We start from the raw sequence: 24,871 nt of genomic DNA on the forward strand, positions 1-24,871 counted from the left end.
TGACCAATCAGACTGCAGGGTTCACAGCTCCACCTTTTAGTACCAGATCTGTGTGCTAGGTACCCCAACAGAGGGGGGACCAAACATGGGGATGCTAAGGAACGCTTCTGTTGGTACCATCCACAACTTTTCACTGTGGAGACAGAAAAAAATGTACCGAACAGAACTGTACCATACTGCTTGGTGGAAACGGGGCTATAGACAGACAGAACATATCACTTTGTTCAGTTTCTTAGCCTGCTTGTTTTTTGTTGTTCGAAATACAACTTTCGTCCCTTGTTCCATTTACCCCCCTCAGTTATAGCAATCCACAGAGAGTAAGCTGCAAGCAGCTGTTTCTATGCGCCTCCCCCTGCTGATTTTGATTCTGAGAATTGTTAGTAAATTCAGAATATATTTAATGCTCTACTAGACTGCTCTGATTAATAAATGTATTTGAAACAGTAGTCGTGTGCTGCTGTTATTCAGCCTTGCTGAGGCTATAGCCTGGTGAAATCAATGAGTTTTATGTTCTGAAAATAATTACCCCCTCACAAGTTTTAACAGCCCCCTCAGTCACCTCACACTGGTGCCTGGTCTAAATCAGGAGAACTGCTTAAACCAATTTGTTTGTGTGCAGTCACTGAGTCAGCTCATGCTGAGTGTTCTTCATTCTGTGTGTTTATAGTATGCAATGGAAATGGAGGCAAAGTTGGACCAGCTGCGTTCACTGGTGGAAGCAGCAGATCGAGAGAAAGTGGAGCTGCTCAACCAGCTGGAGGAGGAGAAGAGGTAAGTCTGACTCCACCTATAAACTGGACAGGGCAGCAGACAACAGGTATTTGCACACCAAGTCCATATTTCTATGTATGCGTGATTTTAATCCATCAACTGACCTTGCACGCTGAGTACTAAGTATTTTGTTATTCTATCTGTTGTGAATATTTGCAACACTAGACAAATGGAAAGACACATTTCTTATTTTGCTTCTCCACTGGAGGTTCCTCCCTGGCTGTCACCACTCTCTGCCAGCACTTTACATTTGGCACTGCAGCTAATTGAAAAGGCTGAGCTGTCCTCTTGCGCTGTCTCGATGAGGGTTGCAAATTGTCAGCACTTTCCTTAACTGATTATAGGTAACAATAAACTATCAGTAATGTGATTTTTTTGTGATTTAAAAAGAACATTAAAACTTTGCTCAGACCAAACAATAACAAACAAGTTCTGTTTTCTCAATCAAAGCTCACAGAGACATATTGAATATTCTCTGACAGCATTGCAGCTATGAAACATAAAAAGACATACAGGCCAAGACATGTGAAACACTTTGAACATAACTGAAAAATGCTTCGCCTCGCCTGCGTCATTTTCTGGTGTTGCCGCCACACTTTTCTTTGAGACCCTGAAATGGCCGCCTTGTCATATCATAGTTACACTGTGCCCTTTGTTTGCTAATGCTAGTCATTGAAACACGCTTTCAAAATGCACAATTCTACTGATATGTAGAATTAAATCGGAGACTTAACATTGTTTATATTTCGCATTTGTTCAATTGAGATTCACATGTCCGATCAAATTCTTAACGACCAGTTGACCCTTTGTAAGGTCCCTACCTTCGAACGCAGACCAGCCAATCATAGCATAGCATCGAATAGCTCAGACAAGAGTCCGACAGCAACACAGCTGTGCTCCATTGACTCTAATGCAGTCGTTTCAGATTTCCTTCATTTTCAGGCTGGTTCTGTGGATTTGGAGCTAAATGTTGTGCCTGGGGCACGTCGTGTATTAATGATACTCGTTACCTGGAGAGGTTGGAAAAAGATATACGTTTCTTCCCTGTTCCAAAACCAAAATCAAACCCTGAAAAGTGTAGGGTTAGCTAGCTAGCTACTGAAGATATAGCCTACTGAATGTATACACATGCTGCTTTTGCTTTGTAATGATTATAACAGTGAAACAAAGACCGACCCTGCTGTACAGGAACCAGTGAAGGGAAGCAGGGAAACTGATATTGAACTGATACATCACAGTGTGTGCAGATGAATGTTGTTAAGGGGCGTGGCTTAGTGAAAGGTCAATCGATCATGGATTTATCGTTAGCATCCCTCGTCTCGACACTGCTGTCCTCTCTCAGTCTGTCTCTGTCTGTGTACGGTCTTCATCCTTTATTACATCCTCCTCCTTGTCATCATCATCCACCTGTATATCACGGTCTGAGCCGTTGAAATCAGAGTTATGAAATGATTCTGCGCACCCTGTTCCCCTCTTTTGTTGCGATATTTGTGTCCTGCAGGTTGCACCACGTTTTTGTTAACAACTCTTTATTAGAGTCTTATAAAGGCTCTTTACGGGTGTGAAGAGACACAGAAAATCAAACCTGTTCCCTGTGCAACAGTTTTAGACAAAAAGTACGCAAAGGTCTTCATGTGTCTAGTTGGAGAATATTTTATATTTGTCCTTGTTTGACAGAAAAGTGGAAGATCTGCAGTTCAGTGTGGAGGAGGCCTGCATCACCAGAGGAGACCTGGAGGTAACTTTTGGTTATATAATCTGCTTCTTAATTAAACATTTCTCTCACTCACTCCACATATCTTCAGTATCTTTCACTTGTCAGACTGAATTTATTTTTCTCAAATTCATGTGTGAATTATTGACAAACTTGGTGTATAGTTGATTAACTTATTTCACATTCTCACTCTCACTCAGTTCTTTATTCTGTTAAGTGACTTTAAAGTGTGAAACTACTGCTTTGCATTTTCCTCCAAAGAATAAATACGAGCTGATGATTCAGTCAGTCATCCTGTCTCAGGTTTTTCCTTTTCCTTCGCTCTTTGAATCATTCATTTGCTTCCTTGTTCCGACGCGTCTTTCTTCCCGCTCCTTTTATTTATTCATTCGCGCTTAATTCACTCAACCTTTTCTCTCAGATTTTTTCACCCCTCCGCAGCACTTACACGGCCATCCTCTCCTCATCGTTTCATCCACATGCCTGTTCTTGAAAGCTGTTTTTGTCCTCGCCTTCAGTGCTTTCATCTTCCTCTCTTGTCTGCATCTTCTTTACCCGTCAGAGAAAATTAGAGTTCAAGTGCTGGAATACGAGCAAACAAGTGTGACGAGAAGAGAAATAAAAGTGAGGAATCTGAGAGTCAGAATGAGATGATTGAAATAATTAACTCCTGATATTCAGAGCAGAAAGAGTGAATAACAATATCTACTTTTGTTTGCAACCAACTGATGTGACTGATCAGTGCTTTTCTTTCTGACTGGCCTTCTCTTTAAAGTCTTGTCTTCTCTCTGTTCGTGGCCTACAAAGCCGGCATGTCAGTGCATTGGTGTTTGTTCTCCTCTTCTTCCTGCTCTCTCTTACTAACAGACGCAGACCAGACTGGAGCATGCCCACATAAAGGAGCTTGAGCAGAGCCTGCTCTTTGAAAAGACCAAAGCTGAAAAACTCCAGAGGGATTTAGAGGACACTAGGGTAATGCTGGCAGTCCCAGTCCTCCAGCAGGACTGAGTGATGTGCTTTTCCCTCCACTGGGTTTAATAATGATGCACAGACACAGAATATACTGAAGGAAGCACAGCGTGCAAACATTGTGCAAATCACCAGATTTATCACAAGTTGCTTCCCTCATGGCCTCGGTCACGGTTAGCCCTGACACAGGGACATTAACATCTCATCGGCCTTGAGCTTTTCTAATAACCAGGTCTATCATACTCAAAGTTATGCATGTGTGCATGGACGTTTTTTTAAATGATAGAGTGCCTGTGCTTTTGACGATGCCGGCCATCATTTTTCTTTTTCAGCACATCCCATGAAAAGACCAAAACGAACAATGTGTTTGTGTTTTTTACTCTTTCAAACTTCTCTTCTCTGTCGCACCCATACACAAACACACTGGTTTACTAGGGCTGGTCGGGACCTGATAACTTAAGGTATTGAGTGAAACAACCCAGTACCAAATAGTAGTGTAATTACAGTTGTCAAAGCTCCAGAAAAATTTACAACCTGAACTGGACCGACCTGTTTGAGTTTAAAGCCCAGACCTGGCCTGTCAGACATCATCACATAAAATACTAGGACCAAGCCCGACCCCACCCCTAGTTGGCTCCTCAGCCGGCTGTGTGACGACACAAGACACACATGTCTCCAACAGAAAATGGACCTGATCACCGACTCTCCACACTGTCCTGCCAGAGAAGCTTCCTGCTCCAGCCAGGAGGAAGGACAGAGAGCCTGGCGTGGAGCTTTTTTTAAATATATATTTTTTCCACAGCTCGAGCCGTACCTGACCCGGCCAATCAGTGCACATTTTTGGCCCAACCTTGTTCAAACCTGTCATGCTTTCTGGGGCCCGTCGAGCCTGGGTTGAGATTGAGAGCTCAGTCAAATCAGAGCTGTATTTCCTTACTCGAAGTGTGTTTCATTTTCCTGCAACACTTAGATCCCTCGTCCGTTCGGATATTTTTCAAAAAATCCTGAGTAAAAACTTCAAATCTTTCATATGATTATTTGACATGTACACGTACTATAACGTCTCTTGTTTACGTTAAACACAGTTTAAACACAAGTAGGGCTGCCACGATTAGTCGACTAATCGATGACTACTCGACTATTAAAATAATCGGTGACTATTTTAGTAGTTGACTAATTGGTTTGAGTCATTTTTCATAGAAAAGTACTATAAAAGTGCCCCAGATACTCTTACTGCAGCTTTTTATGTTCAGATATTGGCAGCTTTACACACTCTACCGAGACGGTGAACTAAAACCCTTTGGCGTGAGTATGAAACAAGACATTAGATGACGTAATTTTGGGGTTTGGGTGAGACAGACCGACATTTTTCAACATTTTAACACATTTTTCGATGAAATGATTAGTCGACTAATCGAAGAAATAATCGACAGATTAGTCGACAATGAAAATAATCGTTAGTGGCAGCCCTAAACACAAGTGATCACCTCACGGTTGTTAAAAAAGGGGCCGTGGCTTTACTGCAGTCCACTTTAGAAGATGTGGAACACTGTGATTGGCTTATTGACATCCCATTAAATAAGTCTGTGTACCTGGGTGCAGTCTGATGACAGTAATCATAGATCTGGTGGTCCGTGCTTGGTTTTTGGGGAAAATAATATCTTTAATAACAGAATAATAAAAATTCATGATCTGTCAGTTTGCTACTACCGTTTACTTCCGTTGTGCATTGTGCAACACCTTCTGTTGATGACACATCCTTGATTACATCCTGATGGAAATAGGGACTCGATCACGAGACCAAAGTTCCAAGAGGCATGAATGAAACCGGTTTAAGAGCCAGAGTGGAAAAGAGAAACCACTGCAACAGTGTGGCTCACTGATAAGATTTCAACAGCTTTTTGACAACGATGGAGCTCGATGACACAGAGGAACAAGATATGTCAGGCCGTAGACACACACACAATACATTTATTGTTGGTTTTGGTCTCTTCATGGGATTTTTGTTGACAGTAAGAAAAATGCAGAACACTGCTTTCCTTTATCCTTTAACCAGAAGGTTCAAACTTTGACCAGTCTTTCTCTTGGAGCAAGACTGAATTTCGATTCTCTGTCGGTGGTTAAAACTTTCCTCAGGTCGTCCTGTGGAGAGGATTTTTCTCTCTGATGAATTAATTATTTTCAATCTGAATGAATGTGGTTTATTTTAGCCTGTTTTTGTATTAGATCAATGACACAAGGTTTAAAGACTGAAATTCTTGTTTTAGAAAATCTTCTTGCATAGTGATGGGAATTGATACCAGTGCCATTATCAGTTCTGCTTATCGGTCCGATTCTTTACCAATTCTCTTATTTATTCCTGATCAATTTACAGTGTGGGGAAAAAAGACTATGCCTACACAGATTTTCAGCGTCAGCGCGACCGCTTTATGACCTCCGAGTCTGAACACAGTGTGGAAACAGAGTAAAGAAAAGGCGTGTGTGTGACTCAGGTGTGCAGAAGCTTCGCTGTCAAACCACCACCAAGAAAAAATCTGCAAAACCTCCCTGTGTGGTGCTAATATTGTTACAACAAGATATTTCCCCTCTGTAACAGACGTGCTGCCTGGTTGGGAAGCGGTGACACTCATGTGTAGAGTGACAAATTCATGGTATTCCTGGAATTTACACCCACGTTGAGTAGAAACCCTTGAAATGATCATTTTAGAGACATTACATGCAGCACTGCTGTCATCTTTCTCAGTGAAATGAAGCCACATTTGGACCGTTTCTTCCTCTCCACCATGACTCCTTGTTGTTGCAAGTTTCCAGCAGCGTAGACGCATGAGTTTGACATTACTGTTTGTGCAACTGTTAAAAAAACATGCCTGCATGGATAAGAGGAATTGATAAGCTTGGAGGTATGTGATTCCCATGGATCGGACAACTCTTTTTCAACTGGAGCTGGTTCTCACTTCCCATCCCTATTCTTGCAGGTGTTTACAGTCCACAAGAAATATTTGAATATCAAAGTTTTGAAAATATACCCTCTCAGACTGGGGTCCCTCCACAGGTATCAATAAAATGTTTGGTAAGAAACGATGTTACTGAAGGTTTATTCAGCAGAACTCTGTTTTTGACATCAGTCTTTCCAAATGAGACTAAACTATCTAGATACAGCTGTGTCCCTTAGTTTGCTGCTTTTTTAATACACTGAAATGTTCAGGAGTCACAAATAAATAGGTTTATTCTGTGCTCAAAGTAGGAAACTTTATTTACCTCATTGGGTTTACATAAAGATCCAAACTTAACCAGTGATTTCCAATTATTTGACAAGTAAAAACACAAATTCTTTGTTAGGTTATGAAGGGTTTTAATGTCTTATTAAACTGGAACTGTGTAATTCTGACTATGACAGGTAATGAAAGTAAATAATTGAAGGTATTTGCATAAATACTTCAGTAAGGTAAGATAATATAAAAGAGATATGAGGCAATGAGATTAGTAAATTTAGAGCTGAAACTATTTGTCGATTCACTGATTTTGAAAATGAACTACTCGTTAAGGTATTTAACTGATATTTTTGTGAAGTTAAATTGCCAAAAAATCTGGTTCCAGCTTTATTCATTCATTTATTTATTGTAAATTAAATATCTTTTGGTTTTGGATCAAAACCAAAAATGTGAAGATGTCATTTTGGACTCTTTCACTTCCATTTTTCACTATTTTTCGATGTTATAGACAAATCTAATACCAAAAAATAATAAAAAGTGAAAATAATTATTGGTTGCAGCCCGATGATAATCACGGTGAATCAAAATACGTCACTGTGGCTGAAAACTTTACCAATTCAAAGTTATTTTGACACCGCTGAATCGCACATCTTAAATAGAATAGTGTTAAAGCTCATATTTGTTTTACACTGATCAGCCCAAGTCTACTGTTTCCACCACTGCTCTGCTCTGTCACCTCTCCTGTCTCCTTGTTCTCTGTCTTCATGTCTCCTTTCCTACACCCTCCGCTGCAGGTGGCCACAGTGTCTGAGCGCTCCAGGATCATGGAGCTGGAGAGGGAGGTTGCCGACCTCCAGCTGCGGCTGCGGGCGTCCCAGCAGAAGGAGGACGCTGCGTCTCTGTCCCAGCAGCAGATCAGCAGCCTCAAGGCCCAGGCGCAGGCTCAGGAGAAGAAGGTTTGTGGAGTCTGAGCAGCAGCTATGTGATACTCCCCACCTGTAAAATGTATTATTCATCATTATCATCATCATATAATTTACAACCTGTCCTTTAGTCCCAAATGTAAATAGTCACATGTTCCTTTTTATGTGCAGTTTGTTTGAGCTGCTGTGACGATGCATAATTTATGGCTCTGCTCAGACGTACATGTGTAGACTTTATGGTCTATACTGTGTGTCCCCAACAGATCAGCGAGCTGAGTGTCGACGTGGAGAGCAAACAGAAGGAGCTTCAGTCTGTGCAGCAAGATAAGAGCTCTCTGGAACAGGAACTGACCAGCCTGGTGAGAGAGGAGGAAACTCACACAAATCACAAATAAACAGAGGAAAGATCATGTTGAGACTCCAACTCATGATGAGAATCAAGTCAGTGGAATCTCACATGTAGAGTTAGAAACACAAAACTGCCCAAAAAACATGACTTTTTTGCTAATAAAACCGCTTGAATCATAAAGTAATTACAAATATATTAATTAAAATAGTTGAATTTTTTTATGTTGATCAGCAAATCAATGAATCCAGTAATTGTTTCAGCTCTAGAAGTGTGACAGAAATGCTACAAGGTCTGACTTTTACAGAAAAGTGACTCTGGTTTAGAGCTCTGCCCAAAAAATCAGGCCTGACCCAACATGAACCTGCGCAGTTTCTGTCCAAGCTTGACCTGAGCCCCGGACCACGGGAGCAGTTTTGGGCCTGAGCTGGGGCCTGCTGTAAAATATAAAACAATTATATCTTAGCCCACATATTTCCATCCATCCATCCATCTTCGTCCGCTCATCCGAGGCCGGGTCGCAGAGGCAGCAGGCAGAGCAAAGCACCCCAGACGTCCCTCTCCCCCGCAACGCTTCCCAGCTCCTCCTGGAGGACCCCAAGGTGTTCCCAGACCAAATGAGATATATAATCCCTCCAGTGTGTTCTGGGTCTGCCCCGGGGCCTCCTACCTCCTACTCCGAGCTCCTCCCCCTATCTCTAAGGCTGAGCCCAGACACCCCACAAAGGAAACTCATTTCGTCAGCTTGTATCTGTGATCTCATTCTTTCAGTCACTAGTAAATCGAAAGCTTTGCCTTCTGGCTCAGCTCCCTCTTCACCACAACAGACCGGTGCAGCGCCCGCATCACTGCAGAAGCTGCACCAAACCACCGATCCATCTCACACTCCATTCTACCCTCACTCATGAACAAGACCACGAGATACTTGGACTCCTTCACTCGAGGCAGTAACTCTTCCCCCAACCTGGAGGGGGCAATACATCACTTTGCCGCAGACAACCACATATTATATTTTTTTAAATTTAAAACATTTATTACAGTTTCGTCGCACCATTTCTTCCTCATTTCAATTGTCTGTCGTCTAGCGCACAATACGTTAGGCAGAGCAGATTACACCCCTCAGGTTGCACGACAGTCTATGGTGATGCAGCGCCCAGATGATGATCACCTCTCTTTGCTGTATGTTCCACACATCTCTTCTGCTGCTGGGGAGGCAGAGGCAAACACTGCCAACCAAATCGCCTTGGAGCCCCCGTCTCTTCCTCTTTCTCTTGTTTTATGTTCCTTTCTCATGCACACTCTCTCTCTCTCTCTCTCTCTCTCTCTCTCCTCTTGCTTCATCACTTTCCCTCTCAGTTGCAGTCCCTCCCTTTCTCTCACTTCCCCTCTTGATTCAGTCCATTAAAACTCCATCTATGCACGAGAACTTCCGGTTTCATTAAAAAAAAAAAATCAATTTAACATCTGGAACCTGACCTGATTTGAGCCCAGGGAACTAATGAAAAATTACAGCCCTGCAGGTCGGGTCAGGCCCATGTGGGCTCGGGCAAAGAATCAGAGCTCTCCTCTGGTTGTTTATTCAAACACGTTTTGGTTGATAAGTTCACATCTGTGAGGGTGTGATTTGTAACTGAGTTTTTACCTTATTTGTCTTATTTTCCCCTGTGAGGTGTTTTGCTCGTGGGCATTGTGAAAGTGGCCTCATTAACAGAGGCATTTTATCCACAAACCTTGCATGCTTTCTGGACCCAGTCATCCTTAGCTCAAGGTACAGGAATGTTACTATGTGAGTGATTAGCTCGCTGATGTTTCTCCATTTCAGAGACAAACGCTCGAGACAGCTGAGGAGGAGAACAGGAGGACAGCGAAGACCATGCAAGGTAAACACAGCACGTGTGTCCCAGCTGACTTTGTTAAGACAGTGTGTGATGTTTTATTTTGTCTGCATGAAGACGACTGTTCGAGTTGATGTCGTCTTTCTGTGTTCTGACAGAGTTGGAGCAGATTGTGGAGCAGTCAAAGAAAGAGGTCCAAACCCTGAAAGAGGAGAATCAGTGCAGAGAGAGAGAGCTGACAGAGGTAGGTTCACACATGCAGTCACTGCTGGGATGTAACTGAGTACATTTACTCAACAGCTGCACCTAACTACAGATTTTAGGTGCTGGAATACTCCCTGATATGCTGGTATAACAACACATTTGAAAACATCAGTGTCACATTAAATCTCAACCTCATGTCACTGCACACAGAGCGTCTCTGCTGTCTCTGAGCAGAGCTGAACGGCTCTGACTGCAGCGAACAGTCGGATAACGCCGCATGTGGACGATGAATCAGCGTGTTGGCATTTACTGATTCTCACCAGGACAGCTCAGTCTGCTTCTGGCTGTCACCAGATTTCAGCTAATTATTTCTGGTATTCTTGGTTGTGCTGAAAATGTCACAACTAAAAAAAAAAAAGTTTGGGGACTTTGAAGTAGCCTTTCCTTTAATAATCCCTCCTAAAATAATCTCCCAGCGTGCTTTCATTCAGACTTAGTGAGGCTCTCCCACTCTAAAGCTGACTGCGGCCTCGGGCTAATGTGATGTTGTTAAAACATTACTAACACACACATGCACATGTTACTCTCATTCCCATTTGGGTTTGATAAGTCGACGCAGCGGTCTCCTTTTTTTATTCAAGCGTCACAGTTTTGTGAAGTCTATCAGCTGTGGCTGCTTGTCATCGTGATGCGTTCAAATGCCCAAAACACTGCCTGAAAAGGAGTTTGTAGAATTATTAATTAGAGTAATGTAAAGGACGTATGAGGATGAAATTATGTGGAAAAAGTGATGGTGGAAGAAGGACTCAGATCTTTTACTTAAATGTGTACTATGCAAGAATTTAGTTTTTTTAGCCGATGTTTTAGCAAGATAACTAAGCTAACCACCAGCACCGACCTGTCCAACAGAAAACAGGCCATCTTTGTGTCACTCTTCATCCCATCCTCTCCTTCAGGGCTCAACCCAGATTCACTCTTGTTTCAGAACGAGCTTCCTCCACTTCGTGTTTCGCTTTGCTATATTTGCATTTCGTCTGTGTTGTGTCCATGTTTGTTGTAGCTGCCTCTTGGATGTGTGCAGCTGCTTCTGTACCCAGAAGCATCCCGAACACAGCAAAATAAGAAGAAAATAATGCACCACCACACACTTCATGTGGGTCGTAAATGATGATTGAGTTGGATTACTTTGTTATGAGTCTATACTTTTTTTAGGGAAATCCTGCTCTGTAGACATTTAAAAGTAAGTAAGTAGGAATACTAAAGTATGATGGAGGATGAGGGCCATGTAAAAGAAAAACAAGCATAGAGTTTGAGAATAAAGTCGTAAATTTAGGAGAATAAAAGTCATAATATTACGTGAATAAAGTAATAAATGTACAAGATGAAAAGCCATCATTTTACAAGAATTAAGTCGTAAATCTGCAAGAATAATGTCATAAATCTACGAGATGAAAAGCCATCATTTTACAAGAATTAAGTCATAAATCTGCAAGAATAATGTCATAAATCTACGAGATGAAAAGCCATCATTTTTACGAGAATAAAGTCGTAAATCTATGAGAATAAAGTCAGAAATCCATAAGACTAAAGTCGTAAATATATGACAATAAAGTCGTAAATTTATGAGAATAAAGTCCTAAATCTACAAGATGAAAAGCCATAATTTTACGAGAATAAAATTGTAAATCTATGAGAATAAAGTCGGAAATGTACAAGAAAAAAAAAGTCATAATATTACGAGATTAAAGTCGGAAGTCTTTGAGACGAAAGTCGAAATATTACAAGATTAAACTTTTAATTTTAGGAGAAAAAAGTCACAGATTAAGACTGTGTTACCGCCGAAAATTGTTTTGTTTAAATTTTTCATTCATTTGGGCCGGCAGTAGCTCAGTCCATAGGGACTTGGGTTGGGAACCGCAGGGTCGCCTGTTCAAGTCCCTGTCCAGACCAAATATGGAGCGTGGACTGGTGGCTGGAGAGGTGCCAGTTCACCTCCTGGGCACCTGAGCAAGGCACAGAACCCCCCAACCGCTCGGGGCGCCTGACCAAGGCTGACCACTCTGACATCTCTCCACTTTGTGCATGTATAGGTCCTGTTTGTGCATGTGTGTGTCTTTCGGACCTGTGTGTTAATGACAAAAATTGAATTTCCCCTCAGGGGGATCAATAAAGTATAGAAAATTAAAATAAATAAATAAATAAAATTTTACACTGATCCACACCGCTCCACTTCCGCCAGTGCCCCATCACCTTGAAATCAAATTTTTTTTCTTAAATGTGGCTCTAATCTTCATTCTGAATGTTTTTTTTAACAAAATATATATTGATGTTAAGACTGAAACACTTACAACATAAATACTCATCATACATAAAATTAACTTTGATTTTCATTTTAAGGTGCGTTGAATGAATGAAGTTCCATTTACATTGTGTGATTTTGGGTTATCCCAGAATACAAACACGTGCAACATCAGCACTAACATGAACAGAATGTTAAAACAGAGTCCACTCTTTCTGCTGCTCTAATATTTCTTAATCAAAAACCTCAGCAGACAAAACATTTTAACATTTTGCAGCAGCTACAAGAGAGTATTTTGTTCTCTCTCCCCAAAGTCAGAGCTTTCTGCTCTCGCTTCACGGGACTCATTACAAATGGATGTAAAAGTGAAGCAGCTGAACAAGCTGGAGGCTCTCTTTCCTTTTTTAGCCAACATTTTTAATGACCTCTGAGCACTCCGCTCTATTTATGGGAATGCTGTATTTTAAGTGCTGAAGTTGTTTGGGTGGTGTGTAATATAATGTCGGGATGAGGGAGTAATAAAACTGTTTTCTCTCAGTCACAAAACAAATATCTTGTGTTCTCAGGAAAACAAGCTTTTCCTGCACGGTCTGTTACCATACCATGTGGAGCTGAATATATTATTGTTTTCCAGGCGACTGAAAAGTCAGAGAGGACGGAGCGGTCGCTTGAGCAACTGACCAATGAGAATAAGACACTGGAGACACAGGTGAGCAGACACATAAAATATGTGTGGCAATATTCAGCTCCAGCAGAAGACTGTAAATACCTACTGTCACTGAAGTCACCATGCTGTCAAGTCGTATTTTAATTCCTTGGTCATCTTCTCTTTTACACTCTCAACTCATATTCAGTTACAGCAATAAAAGTGTCAGATTTACCACATGAAATTAAAAATAATCTTTGACAGAATTTAAGATGGACGTAAACAAAAGCAGCTTCTCGTTTCCAGCCATGACAGCTCTCGCTAGCAGATTTTATCACACGTGGCTATCCAACAAATAAAGCTAACGTTAGCTCCAAGAGTCTCAGTCTGACTTTTTAATGTTTGACTCATTTTAAAACAGGAAACTTGTTCAAAAGAGTCTTAAATATGCACTTGAGGGCTACATACATTTTGTAGTGCTAAAAGACCAAAGCTAAAGCTAACAGGTCCCAGGCAATTATCTTACATACATTACCCACTTTCCTGTCTCTCTCCAGCAGCACTATAATAAAGTCAAAAAGCCCCCCCCCCCAAAAAATCTTTTAAAAAAGTATATAGCTCCACAAAATACTGTTGTTGGCTCATGACATTCTTCTTGGCCTCTGAACGTTTGTAGCTTAGCATACAAACACACTGTTAAAGTAGTTCCTTGCACTCCTGCTCCTTTTTTTTTTTTTTGGTTTTGGAAAGGTTAAAAACTCATAAATATGTCTCTGACTGCAGCCTCGTGCACACCGCTCCAGCATTACTTTAATATGTCCACAGCCCCGTGACAGGAGGGATTCACACATGCACATACATAAGTTTAGCATTTATAGCCTGCAGGGTTTTATTACGTATTCACATCAGGATTTTCACACTGACCGCATGTGACTGGAAGTCCCGGTCATCGCATTCAATCAGCCACGCATGAAATACTGTGAACCATCTCTCTGTGTCTCATTCACTCTTCCCGTCTCGTCCCTCTCACCTCCATCTGTAACTTGATATTTTTATCATCTCATACTGGATCCAAGCTGCTCGTCTCACTGTGCTCCACCTGCAGCCGTTCACTCAGTCTGCAGCTCTCTGGTGCCCTCTTTCTCTCCCACTGTCACTCTGACTCCAGCTGTTGTTCAGCTCCAGATGTTCGGTCTCATGACAGCAAGGGAAGCGGGAGATTAGAGGCTGAACATAAACATGCTTTCTGTTGGGTCGTATCTGTTTTAATCATCCCATGACATAAACCTTTTCATGCACTACATTTCAGCGCTGCGACATGACACACAGTCCTCTGCCTGCTGTTCTTTTGATTCAAGGATTTGAGGGGATGATTCAAGGTGGAATAGATAATATAAGATGAACCTTTACTGATCCCAGCAGAACAAGGAAAGAAATGAGTACAGATAAATAGAGAATGATACAAAATAATGTATAGAAAATAATGAAAAATTATACAAGAGCAATTAATCTCAACATTACCCACAACAGGTTTTGTATTGTGTCTCATACATTTGCCTGCCTGATGTCATGGCCGCTTTTGTAAAATATTTTGATGCATGTTGTGATGTTTTACGGGCGTAGGTTTAAGGCAAGTGGAAATTGGAAAAAAATAGTTGTGATGCTGTCTTGAATTTAGAGCCTATTATTTTGGATTTCAGTGTTTTCTGTAGAATTGTGATTAGTTGGACACAGCTCTGAAAGGCGGTCTCTCTGAGTTGCTCTTCTTCTACTAACACAGCAGCAGGAGCCAACATTCACTGAGCTCCCAACATTCTCACACCAAGACCAAAACCGGTCAACTCTGTTGTTAAACCCGTTAATAACCGTTGGGTAACATTAACTTGTGATGCTAACAGTTAGCCCTGTCACTGTGTGTAACTAAGCAAGTGAAATTTATTTATACAGCGCTTTTCGCAGACATAGGTCACAAAGTGCTTCACAAGAGCAATATACAATGACCACGTGAGCCACGTCGTGAAAAGTGCACTACTAACAAAACTATTTGCACACACATAAGAAAAAAAAGAATTCACACTACACATCAACAATACACAAAATTTGAAAAAGGCCAGCTTTGGTACATAGAAGTTACCCAAACACCTGTCTAAACAGGTGCATCTTTAGCTGGCTTTAAAATAAAACCACAGAGTTAGCAGATCGTAACGGAGCAGGCCGAGCATTCCAAAATTTAAGTGCTACAGCTGCATATGCTCAATCACCACATGTCTTAAGGCGAGTGCGAGGGACAGACAAAAAAATGTAGCGTATTTGATAGAAGAGTGCGATCTGAAGAATACGGGTGAATACGGGTGTTTGACTCTGACCAAGGTACAGAGCTCGCAATCCTGAGACAGGCAACGAGGGGCTGAGCGAATCAGTACGCTGCACGTAGCTGTTCTTTGCGTTGCTGTGCGCCTCACGTGCTCTGAAATCCTCAAGTTGAAAAAACTTCAGCTCAGAGCCAAAAAGGGCCTTTTTCCCATCGTCCAATGGGATGATTTGAGAGGCGGGGCTTCTGCTGTCGTCACGACAACAAGTTTACAGTTGGTAAACAATGGAGGAGAAACTGGTGGTAGTGGTTGCTGGATACCCAGAGCTATACGGCCTGATGATTGTCAAACTGGCCCTGAGTTGTCCTAAAATATGCCTGTAAACATCCATGATGGAGGAGAAGCTCCTGGACCAACTGGTGGTACTCCCCATGATCCAGCCTCTTTTTTAGGGTCTCACGTACCCACACAGATCTCCGCCCACTTTGACTACAGCTATGGATACAGATGATGATGTACTCGGCCATCCCTACTAATGATACTGTCTGTAGATGATAAATAAGGGGGTTAAAATAAACTGTTACCTGATAGGGTGTTTATTTATTTATTTATTTATTTATTTAACAGTAGTCATTTTGCAGCCCATAGTTGTAGCTCTGAGCACAAACATAAAGAACAGAGTTGAAACAAACAACAGACTGTTCAGCGTACTTTAAATACACATGCTTTAAGGAAACTGAAGGGATCAGCATGATGTCATCAAAAATTAAAAATATTTTTGCAGCTACAGTAAAGAGAGAGTGGCGTCTCTATGGAGGAAAACAAACACACACACACACACACACACACACACACACACACACACACACACACGTAATTTATTCAGCAGGGATGCTCTTACATCTGCTTCTTCTGTCCACTCAGCCGTGTTGCTGTAAGTTGTGATGTAATAGTGCACATGTCAGAGTGTGTGTGTGTGTGTGTGTGTGAGATGCCTGGCTGGACACACAGCATTGCTTTAGTTAATGCTCGGTTGACTTGAGACTGCCCTTTTGTGTTGTGCTGTTATAAATCTGTTGGATCTACAGCTGAAACGATATGTTGGTTAACTGATCCAAGTCAGCCCGCAACAATTCTGATAACCAGTTAATTGTTTAAGTGTTAATATTATTATTATTATTATTATTGTTATTGTTATTATCGTGTAATTTTTAAGACTTTTTTTAGACAGTGCCAGTAAAGAGATGACAAGGAAAATGTCCTGGTTGCAGCTTCTCGGTTGATCTTCTGTAGGATTTAAAAGTCAGAATATAAACATGCTTTTTGTTTTGCAGTATTAATATTTAACATTACACAACATTTTTGTTTGGCTTCGTTGGCTTGATAGCTGTCAGTTGTGGTTAGGGTTGGGCAATATGAAGATATTATATTGTTATCGAAATACGAGACTATATATCGTCTTGGATTTTGGATATCGTTGTATCATGATGTGGCAAAAATTGCGTTTTTCCCTGGTTTTAAAGGCTGCACTACAGACAAGTGATTTAAATTCATGAACTTATCAGACCTATCTATTGTTTTAATGCTTGTCTTAAACCCATTTAGTCATTATATCCACATCATTGATGATTATTGATCAAAACCCCCATTGTGATAACATTTTCTGATAGTCATCCCTACAACTTTTTGGCATCAGAGAGGGTGTTTCAGGATCAGAAATACTTTATCGATCCCCGAGGGGAAATTACGATTCATTACAGTTGCTCTAATGTACAGAACAGAGAATTATAAGATGTAAGAATAAGAGTATGAAATAACAGTGTGTAAATATAAAGCAATGAATAAGATAAAGTAGAAATGAAATGTGTATTATGCTACAGTGTTTAACGCTAGTACTTAAAATATAAAATTAAAATATTAAAATAAAAAAAAAAATATATATATATATATATATATATATATATATATCGTCACTGTGCTGAGGCTGTAAGTGTGAAAATTTAACTATAATATATACATCAGAAGAATAAAACAACAATAGACTGAGAGTAAACATAAGAAATATAAGAAGTCTGAGCATTAATGAAGTCCTTATAAAATCAATATACATATCGTGTATCGAGATGTAGCTGAAAAATATCGTCCAGCCCTAATTGTGGTTATTTGCTGGTTTTCTGATTTATTCAGATTTATTTTTATGATAAATAGAATGCTATTGGGTTTTGGAGTAATGGTCAGCCAAAGTAGGCTGATTAAATATGTCGAAAACAACATGGTTAAGGCAGCACAGTGGTGCAGTGGTTAGCATTGTCACCTCACAGCAAGAGGGTTCCTGGTTTGAACCCAGGGTGGGGGAGCCCTTCAGTGTGGAGTTGACATGTACTCCCTGTGTCAGCGTGGGTTTCCTCCAGGTGCTCCAGCTTCCTCCCACAGTCCAAAGACATGCAGGTTAACTGGTGACTCTAAATTGTCCGTAGGTGTGAATGTGAGTGTGAATGGTTGTCTGTCTCTATGTGTCAGCCCTGTGATAGTCTGGTGACCTGTCCAGGGTGTACCCTGCCTCTCACCCAGTGTCAGCTGGGATTGGCGACCAACATTGGTTGTGCATATAAAGCTGTGTGTCCTTATCTTGTTCATGTCTGATGAAGTGTTGTCGCCTCAAACGTCACACGTGGTGATCGGATTGAAATTTCCAAAAGGAGCAGTTTCTGGTGTGCGGACCTGTTTTTGTATTGTTGTTTGTTCTTCTGTCCAGCACCCAGTATTTATCAAGTCGTGGTATTAATATTTGTCATTCCACAAACCTTTTTCGGTTGTGGCTATTTGCTGGTTTCTCAGTCTGCACTGATAGTTAAACTGTGTATCAGTGGGTTTTTGAGCACAGATGCTTCTGTATGAGGGACAGTGTGAATGGCTCGTTGTTTCTATCAGACCTCCGACTGTAAAACAAAACGGTTGCAGGCACCAGCTGAATCTTGTATTTGCTGTGATTCATGTTACACACTGTGAATGAAAGGTGAATCTTTTAGAGGAGTGCACATATGGTGTTGGAGAGCAAAGGAACAAGACTGTGAGCATCAGAGAGCTGGGGGGGTGTGTGTGAGTCTGGGAGGAGCTTATCCTGTCGCGCTTACATAATGGAAGTGCTCGGCGTCTTTAATGCAACTGAGAGAGAGAGAGAGAGAGAGAAAAAAGCGAGGCTGCTGAAGCGACACGCTCTCCATTTCCCTCTCGCAGCCGTGCATGGCGGGGGACGAGAGCTGATGGTTTATTGATGCCCAGCTTGTTTCAGTGCGTGCATGTGATGCTGTAGAGAGAGGCTGACATAGCAACAACGCTGCTGTCGTTTAGCAGGTGATCAGAGGTTGAATTCCGGCAGTGGAGAGCTGTGCAGGTATGGACATAGCTGCTCTGCATCAGGGTTACTCCAGTAACATCTACTCGCCTCGCTACCAGGTAGGTTTTGCTTTTTAGCTGGGGATTCAAACCTGATCAGTGCAGCAGATACAAGTGCATTTTGCTGTCAGTGTAATGAGGAGGAGATGGTGTTAATTTGGCTCTAATTAGATCTCATGAATGATCCTTTTTCACGGTGTAAATGCAAGATTTCATGATGTATGTTAATGTGAGATCTCGTGATGTAGCCTGCGCTTGTGACCCAGCAGATAACGTGTATATTCTGCATGTTTGTGTATGTGTATGTTTACACGCTCTGCAGACGAGATCTCACTTTGGAGGTGTAGATAAATACTGAGGTGTTTAAGAAGTCAGATACTCTCATTGAAAGGCGTCCAAAACACGGCTGATGTGCAAACAGAAACATGCTGCAGACAGTGTGCATCATGACACATGGTGTTTTACTTTATCTGAAGCCAGCTGCAGCAGAAGCATTGATCTTAAAGTCATACTTGTTAATTAAATATTGATTATTGCTATTTTAAGGCTGCGGTGCCGCACGTGTCTGAAAAACAGTTTGATGATTTATGAGATGTGGGTTTTTTTGGATTGTCAGACTTGAATGAGAGCTAAAAAGTTTGCATGAGGTGAAGTTGAAAGCACTGACGTCTCTGGGGATTTTATTTTTAGTTTCACGTGGATTGAACCCATTCTGCTCGCTGCTGACTCATCGCAGATACATCAAGGCTTTGTGTATTTTAAGAATTAACTGCAGTTTCACTCTTAATGACCCAGAAGTCCTCTTGTCTGGCGGCAGCTTTTCCTCTGATGCAGAAACTCTTAAATTGGAATATGATGTTGAATATATGTTTGTGGCATATAGTGAAGCTGAAAGAAAGATTGAATCAGCAGGTTTTTAGAAAGTATTTTGGGGAAGGGGATTGGGGGGCATTGGAGAGATGACAGGAAGGGTTTCTGACAAGTAGAGCTAGAGCTGCCACTAACTTTTAATTTCATTTTTTCCCCCAGTTTATTGTCGTTTACTTATATTAATGACAAACGATTGAAGAAACACGTAACAACAATACAACAGTTTGAAACTAAAATACCATACAATACACAGATAAACACATCATACACTCTCACACTCAAATTATTTCCTTACATTTTTTTTTTACAGTTTCTGATCAGGTAATGTCTGTATTTATTAATTTCATTAATTAATTGAGGAGTTGTTTGGTCAATAAAATATCAGAAAATGGTGGGAAAAAATTTGATCAGTGTTTTCCAAAGACAAAGACGACGTATTAGTATTTCTTGTTTTGTCCACAACACAAAGGTGTTCAGTCTATTCACACAGAGGATTAAATAAACTAGAAAATATTCACTTTTAAGAAGCTGAAATAACAGAATATTTACCTTTTCCTCAAAAAAATTACTCAAGAGTTGGAGATTAATTTAATTTTTTACAACTAATAGCTTAATCACACCACTAATCAGACTCCAACCAGGGACCTCCTGGTTCATGGTGGCCATCATAAGCTTCCATGATGTCCTACTCAGCTACTGCATCAATAATTGCTCAGTTGTTTGAGTAATTTTTCAAGCAACAATTTCAAACATTTGCTAGAGCTTGCAAAAACATTTCTGGCTTAACTTCATTTCAATTTTTTAAGGTATACTCTGCAGGATTGTCAGTTACTGTTTGTTAACGGTTCACTAGTGAAAGTAAAGCCAACCCGTTTCACACTCTTCCCCCCAAATCTGTTTATTGAGATTTTCCAAATAAAGCAGACAGAGAGCACAAAAATATTTGGTCAATCCAATAATGACACAACAAAAGAGTAAGTAGTAAGTAAAACAAGAACGATACGAAGCCAAGACAGGACTGAGACAAGACAAATACTACAAACTAAATCAGCACCCAGAACAAGACAAAGAACAAAACAACATAGTAGTAAAATTAAAATATAAAAATGTGTGAAAATATGTGCATGGTGATAAAAATCACACGAAATACTAAAACATAATATAGTGGTTGTTGGTCGGACAACTGCCTGTCACATCACATTTAATGTCTGTAAAATAGATGATCAATCATTCAGGAATGTAAAGTCTAGCTCTTCTACATACTCGAAAAAGGGATCCCACATCATGCAGAGTTTCCTCAGGGAGCCGTTCATTATGCAGTTAAGTTAAGGACTTCACTTACCCATAGAGTGTGTGGAGGAGGTGTTGGGGACTTCCACTTGGCTAATAAGGTAACAAAGGCTGTAAAGGTTTCCCAGATTCACTCTCGTTAAATGTTTCACCTCGCTGTATTTGTGTTTTTCGGCGCTGTTTCTCTTGGTTGCCTCATATTACAGTCTGGCACGTGGTCACTTCCTTTTTGTAAAGCCCTGACCTCACCTGAGCACTGTGGGAGTACACGCCCATAAACATCCTATCACTGAAAATACAGAAAAATCTCTGCAGAAAGATACGCCAACACACACTGAGGGTGGGTCATAAGTGATGATTGAGAGGGATTACTGCTGTGTGAGTATATGCATTGTTCTTTAGGAGTGTCCTGCGTAGTATGCCTTTAACACTGACCTCATTTAGAGATAAATAAAGTAGGAGGACAAGCAGCTCCTCATGTGGAAACATACTCACAAGATCCTCGTTAAAACACGAGGCCGTCGCTCTGGACGGGATTCAACAGTCAGTAATTGCAGCTGTTCTTATTATTGGAGTGAGGAGGAGAAATTAAACCACATCCACGCTCCAGATGGGATTAAAATCACTGAGCAGCACAGGTGATGTTAAAATCACCCCACCACCCCTGGAGAAATAAAGCCAGTCCAACCTATCAGCTGTAAATGTATAATTAAGATGGGAAACAAAGACACATTATACCTCCCGTGATGTCTTTTTATTGTTGTAAAGTGGAGTGCATTTATTCTTCTCTGTGTCTGTTCCTCTTCAGCTCGAGGCTTTAAAACAGCAGAACTCCAAATACCAGGAGGAGCTCAGTCTGTCGAAGGAGCGCAGCAGCTCGGAAACGCAGCGCATCGGAGTCCTCTGCAAGGAAATGTGAGTACTCGTGATAACTGATGTGTTTGTTCCTGCCGTGTGTGTCCTGTAAAGGTGACCCCCCAGCCAGCCAGTTCATTAGACTGGTGTGGTTAATGTGTCCTGAGGGTCTGAACAAATGATTAAAAATCCACTCTGCATTTCTCTGAGCTCTTGATTCAGCACAAAGAAGCGCTGTGAAAATGTGGCTCGATTTAATTGCATTTAGACGTTTAGATAAACATGTGAAAACTGTCTCAAGGCTGCAAATGTCAAATGTGGTATTAACGAGGCTCCATCTGCAGCTCTCCACAGAGATGCCTCCACTTGTAAATACGCCATAAATTGTTGTGTAAAGCCCATAATTAAGCCAGAGGGTGCTATTATGTGATTATGGATATGATGGCAGAGTGGAGTACAATGCACAACACTCATTATCACGGCAAAAAAAGAAAAACCTCTTGAGTGTTATGGCTTCCACATAAAAATATTTAAACCATGAGTCCTCAGTGTCGTCGTAAAAATGTTGTTGAAGATCCTTAACTACAGATCACATATACATTTTACATTACACTTAATACATTATTTAATGTACGTTATATAAGTACATTTCTGGTAACTTGTAGTTTGCATTCGATTTCTGAATGGATTCAAAATCAAGTAGCAGATGCTTGGAGTCTCCATCGGTTTCTGTCACACGTGTGTTTTTATTTAAGATTTGTTTTACTCCAAGATGCTCAATTTGCAGTGCAGTAGTAATATGTAAGGTTTATAAACATTTACATTCCTTCGTGAGAAAACAGATGTAAAAGAAAGGAAAAAGAAAAAATACTTCTGTGTGCACAGAAATGTTTTTGCAGAACAAAAGCTTATCTTTAAACTTAACAAAGATCGGTGTCCGGCAAGTTACTCAAAAACTGTGATCACTCATTCCACATGACTCATGGGAAAAGTTATGACATTACTTTATTAATTACTCAGCAGTAAAAGTGCTTTCCTTAGAGTGTGCGTCCACCTAGTGTTTTGTTTTTTTTAGCAGCAAAGTGGTGGCAGGGCGCTGAGGAGCACTACATGCCCGTGCTTTTATTAATGACAAGCTGCGTGTGGGTTTTGCTTCTATGACACTAATATCTTGACACTAGCATTAGCCTGGTAGCTAACATAACGCTACATTAACAGAGGGTTGACACAGGTAGCTTCAAGCAAGTGATAAAATCACAACACTCACCAGCAACAATCAGTGTCTGCCGGCCGATCTGCTCCTAAAAAAATTTTCTGAGACTTTTCTATCTTTGTTGGGACAGCGGTGGCTGTGACGTCACTGGTGCCTTTTTGAAAAGTTCGGAGATATTCAACTTAAAGTGCTCAGAGCAGCCGCACAAAAAAGCCATAGCGCTCTGAAAAAAGATGCTGAACATGGCGCTCTATGCAGCTGCGTATGCCCGCTCTTCATTGAGGACAACTGAAAAAAAGATGCTGGCGCTGAGATTAAAAAACTCCATGTGGACACGGGCTCTTACTTAGCTTAGCATAGATCTCATTGGTTATGAATGAATGAATGAAAGCAAATGGATCCACAGAGACAGAACGTCACAATCTGAAAACCATGCTTACTGGAGGGGAAAACAGTTGGAGTAACAATGTGCAACCTCGGGCTGAAAAGCTAACAAAACATTTGGAGTTAGCTAAAAACATTAGCTCTCAGCATGTTAGAGGATTATTTTAGCACCTTCCATCTACCAGAGAGGAAAAGGTACCTTTACAAACTCAGTGTTGTCCGTCTGTCTCAGTCTCCTCTTCTCCTCACCTGCCTTATCTTTGAGAAATAATTCCACTGAATGGCCAGAAGTGACATACCTTAATATTTACAACTATTTAAAGGGATAGTGCACCCAAAAATGAAAATTCAGCCATTATCTACTCACCCATATGCCGAGGGAGGCTCAGGTGAAGTTTTAGAGTCCTCACATCACTTGCAGAGATCCAAGGGGAGAGGAGGTAGCAACACAACTCCACCTAATGGAGGCTGACGGCGCCCCAGATTCAAACGTCCAAAAACACATAACTGAAACCACAAAATATCTCCATACTGCTCGTCCGTAGTGATCCAAGTGTCCTGAAGCCCCGACATAAAAAGTTGTTTGGAAAAATGTCATTTGAACTCTGTTTTTAGCCTCATTGTAGCCTGTAGCTCTGACTGCCTCTCTGTGCTCTCTTTAATGGAATCACCAGATAAGATAAGATCATTATTTAACCTAACAAAGATCAAAATCAGTCATTACATAACTTAGTTAGCTTCAACCTTTGTATAACAGTTTGTTTGGCCAAATTCACGCCTGTAACTTTTTTATATAGCTTCAGCTTCATGACAGTTAGCCACATCCTGAATATAATATCCACTTTTCTCCTTCTGAAGGCTCAGTTTTCTGTTTGGCAGCTTATAAAACTTAGGAGTTTTTACCATGTTGGTAGTGCATTGCATTAGACAGCAGCTTTAAGACACTTTTCTGTTGTTTGCTAGCAGACGTAAGTAACAAGGAGGCAACTTCATGCAATGCAAAGTCAGTGGAGAGCGATGAATTGTTTCCCCTCCTGTGTGGACGGGACCTAAATTGCGCACTGTCTCGTGGCGTGATTAGAAAATGCATTCAGACTTGTGAAACAGCACCATGTCTTTGCGAAATATACTAAATGAAAACATGAAAAAGCATTATTTTGGTCCTTTAAAACCTCTGAGGACAGAAGAGCAAAACATGACACAGCAAAATTTATTATCGACGACTCTGATGCTTCTGTGTTTTTGATACAGAGTAAAAATACTCCAGCGCTTAACGATGTGTTTTTATTTAACTTTGTTGTGTTTGTGCTGGATCTCCAGGCTGATGTTGATGTCTGTTTATAGACCGTGTGTGTGTGTGTGTGTGTGTGTGTGTGTGTGTTGAAGTATGTGGTGTTTATGAGTCTTTACATCATCCTGCCACACCTCCCCTGAGTCATCAGAGGCCCCGAGCTGTGATGTCAGAGCTCCAGATGGATCTAACTGGCTGAATTATAGTCATCAATATGTAGCGTCCTGTAGGAGGAGCAGCAGATGGAGATGTCAACAAATATCTTTAGATACAGTGAAACAAACGCAGCTTCATCCTCTTTACGGAGCGTCTGCTTCACTATATGAGCCTAATTAATGTTA

The 24,871-nt window shown here is 40.9% G+C and overlaps 1 protein-coding gene across 2 annotated transcripts in view; it reads left to right on the forward strand.

Annotated features, from left to right (window-relative positions):
- clip1b (CAP-GLY domain containing linker protein 1b) overlaps window positions 1-24,871 on the forward strand; it is a 52,494-nt gene that overhangs the window by 12,520 nt on the left and 15,103 nt on the right. The window contains exons 8-16 of one of the 2 annotated variants that reach the window (XM_049604453.1): window positions 668-771; window positions 2,449-2,509; window positions 3,353-3,457; window positions 7,461-7,622; window positions 7,853-7,948; window positions 9,758-9,815; window positions 9,929-10,014; window positions 12,908-12,982; window positions 21,596-21,702. In XM_049604453.1, the coding sequence (XP_049460410.1) occupies window positions 668-771; window positions 2,449-2,509; window positions 3,353-3,457; window positions 7,461-7,622; window positions 7,853-7,948; window positions 9,758-9,815; window positions 9,929-10,014; window positions 12,908-12,982; window positions 21,596-21,702 (854 nt within the window). The remainder of the gene's footprint in view (window positions 1-667; window positions 772-2,448; window positions 2,510-3,352; window positions 3,458-7,460; window positions 7,623-7,852; window positions 7,949-9,757; window positions 9,816-9,928; window positions 10,015-12,907; window positions 12,983-21,595; window positions 21,703-24,871) is intronic. The other variant, XM_049604454.1, reaches the window with a different exon arrangement.

This window comes from Epinephelus fuscoguttatus, linkage group LG18 (genome assembly GCF_011397635.1).
Source record: "Epinephelus fuscoguttatus linkage group LG18, E.fuscoguttatus.final_Chr_v1".
NCBI lineage: Eukaryota > Metazoa > Chordata > Actinopteri > Perciformes > Serranidae > Epinephelus > Epinephelus fuscoguttatus.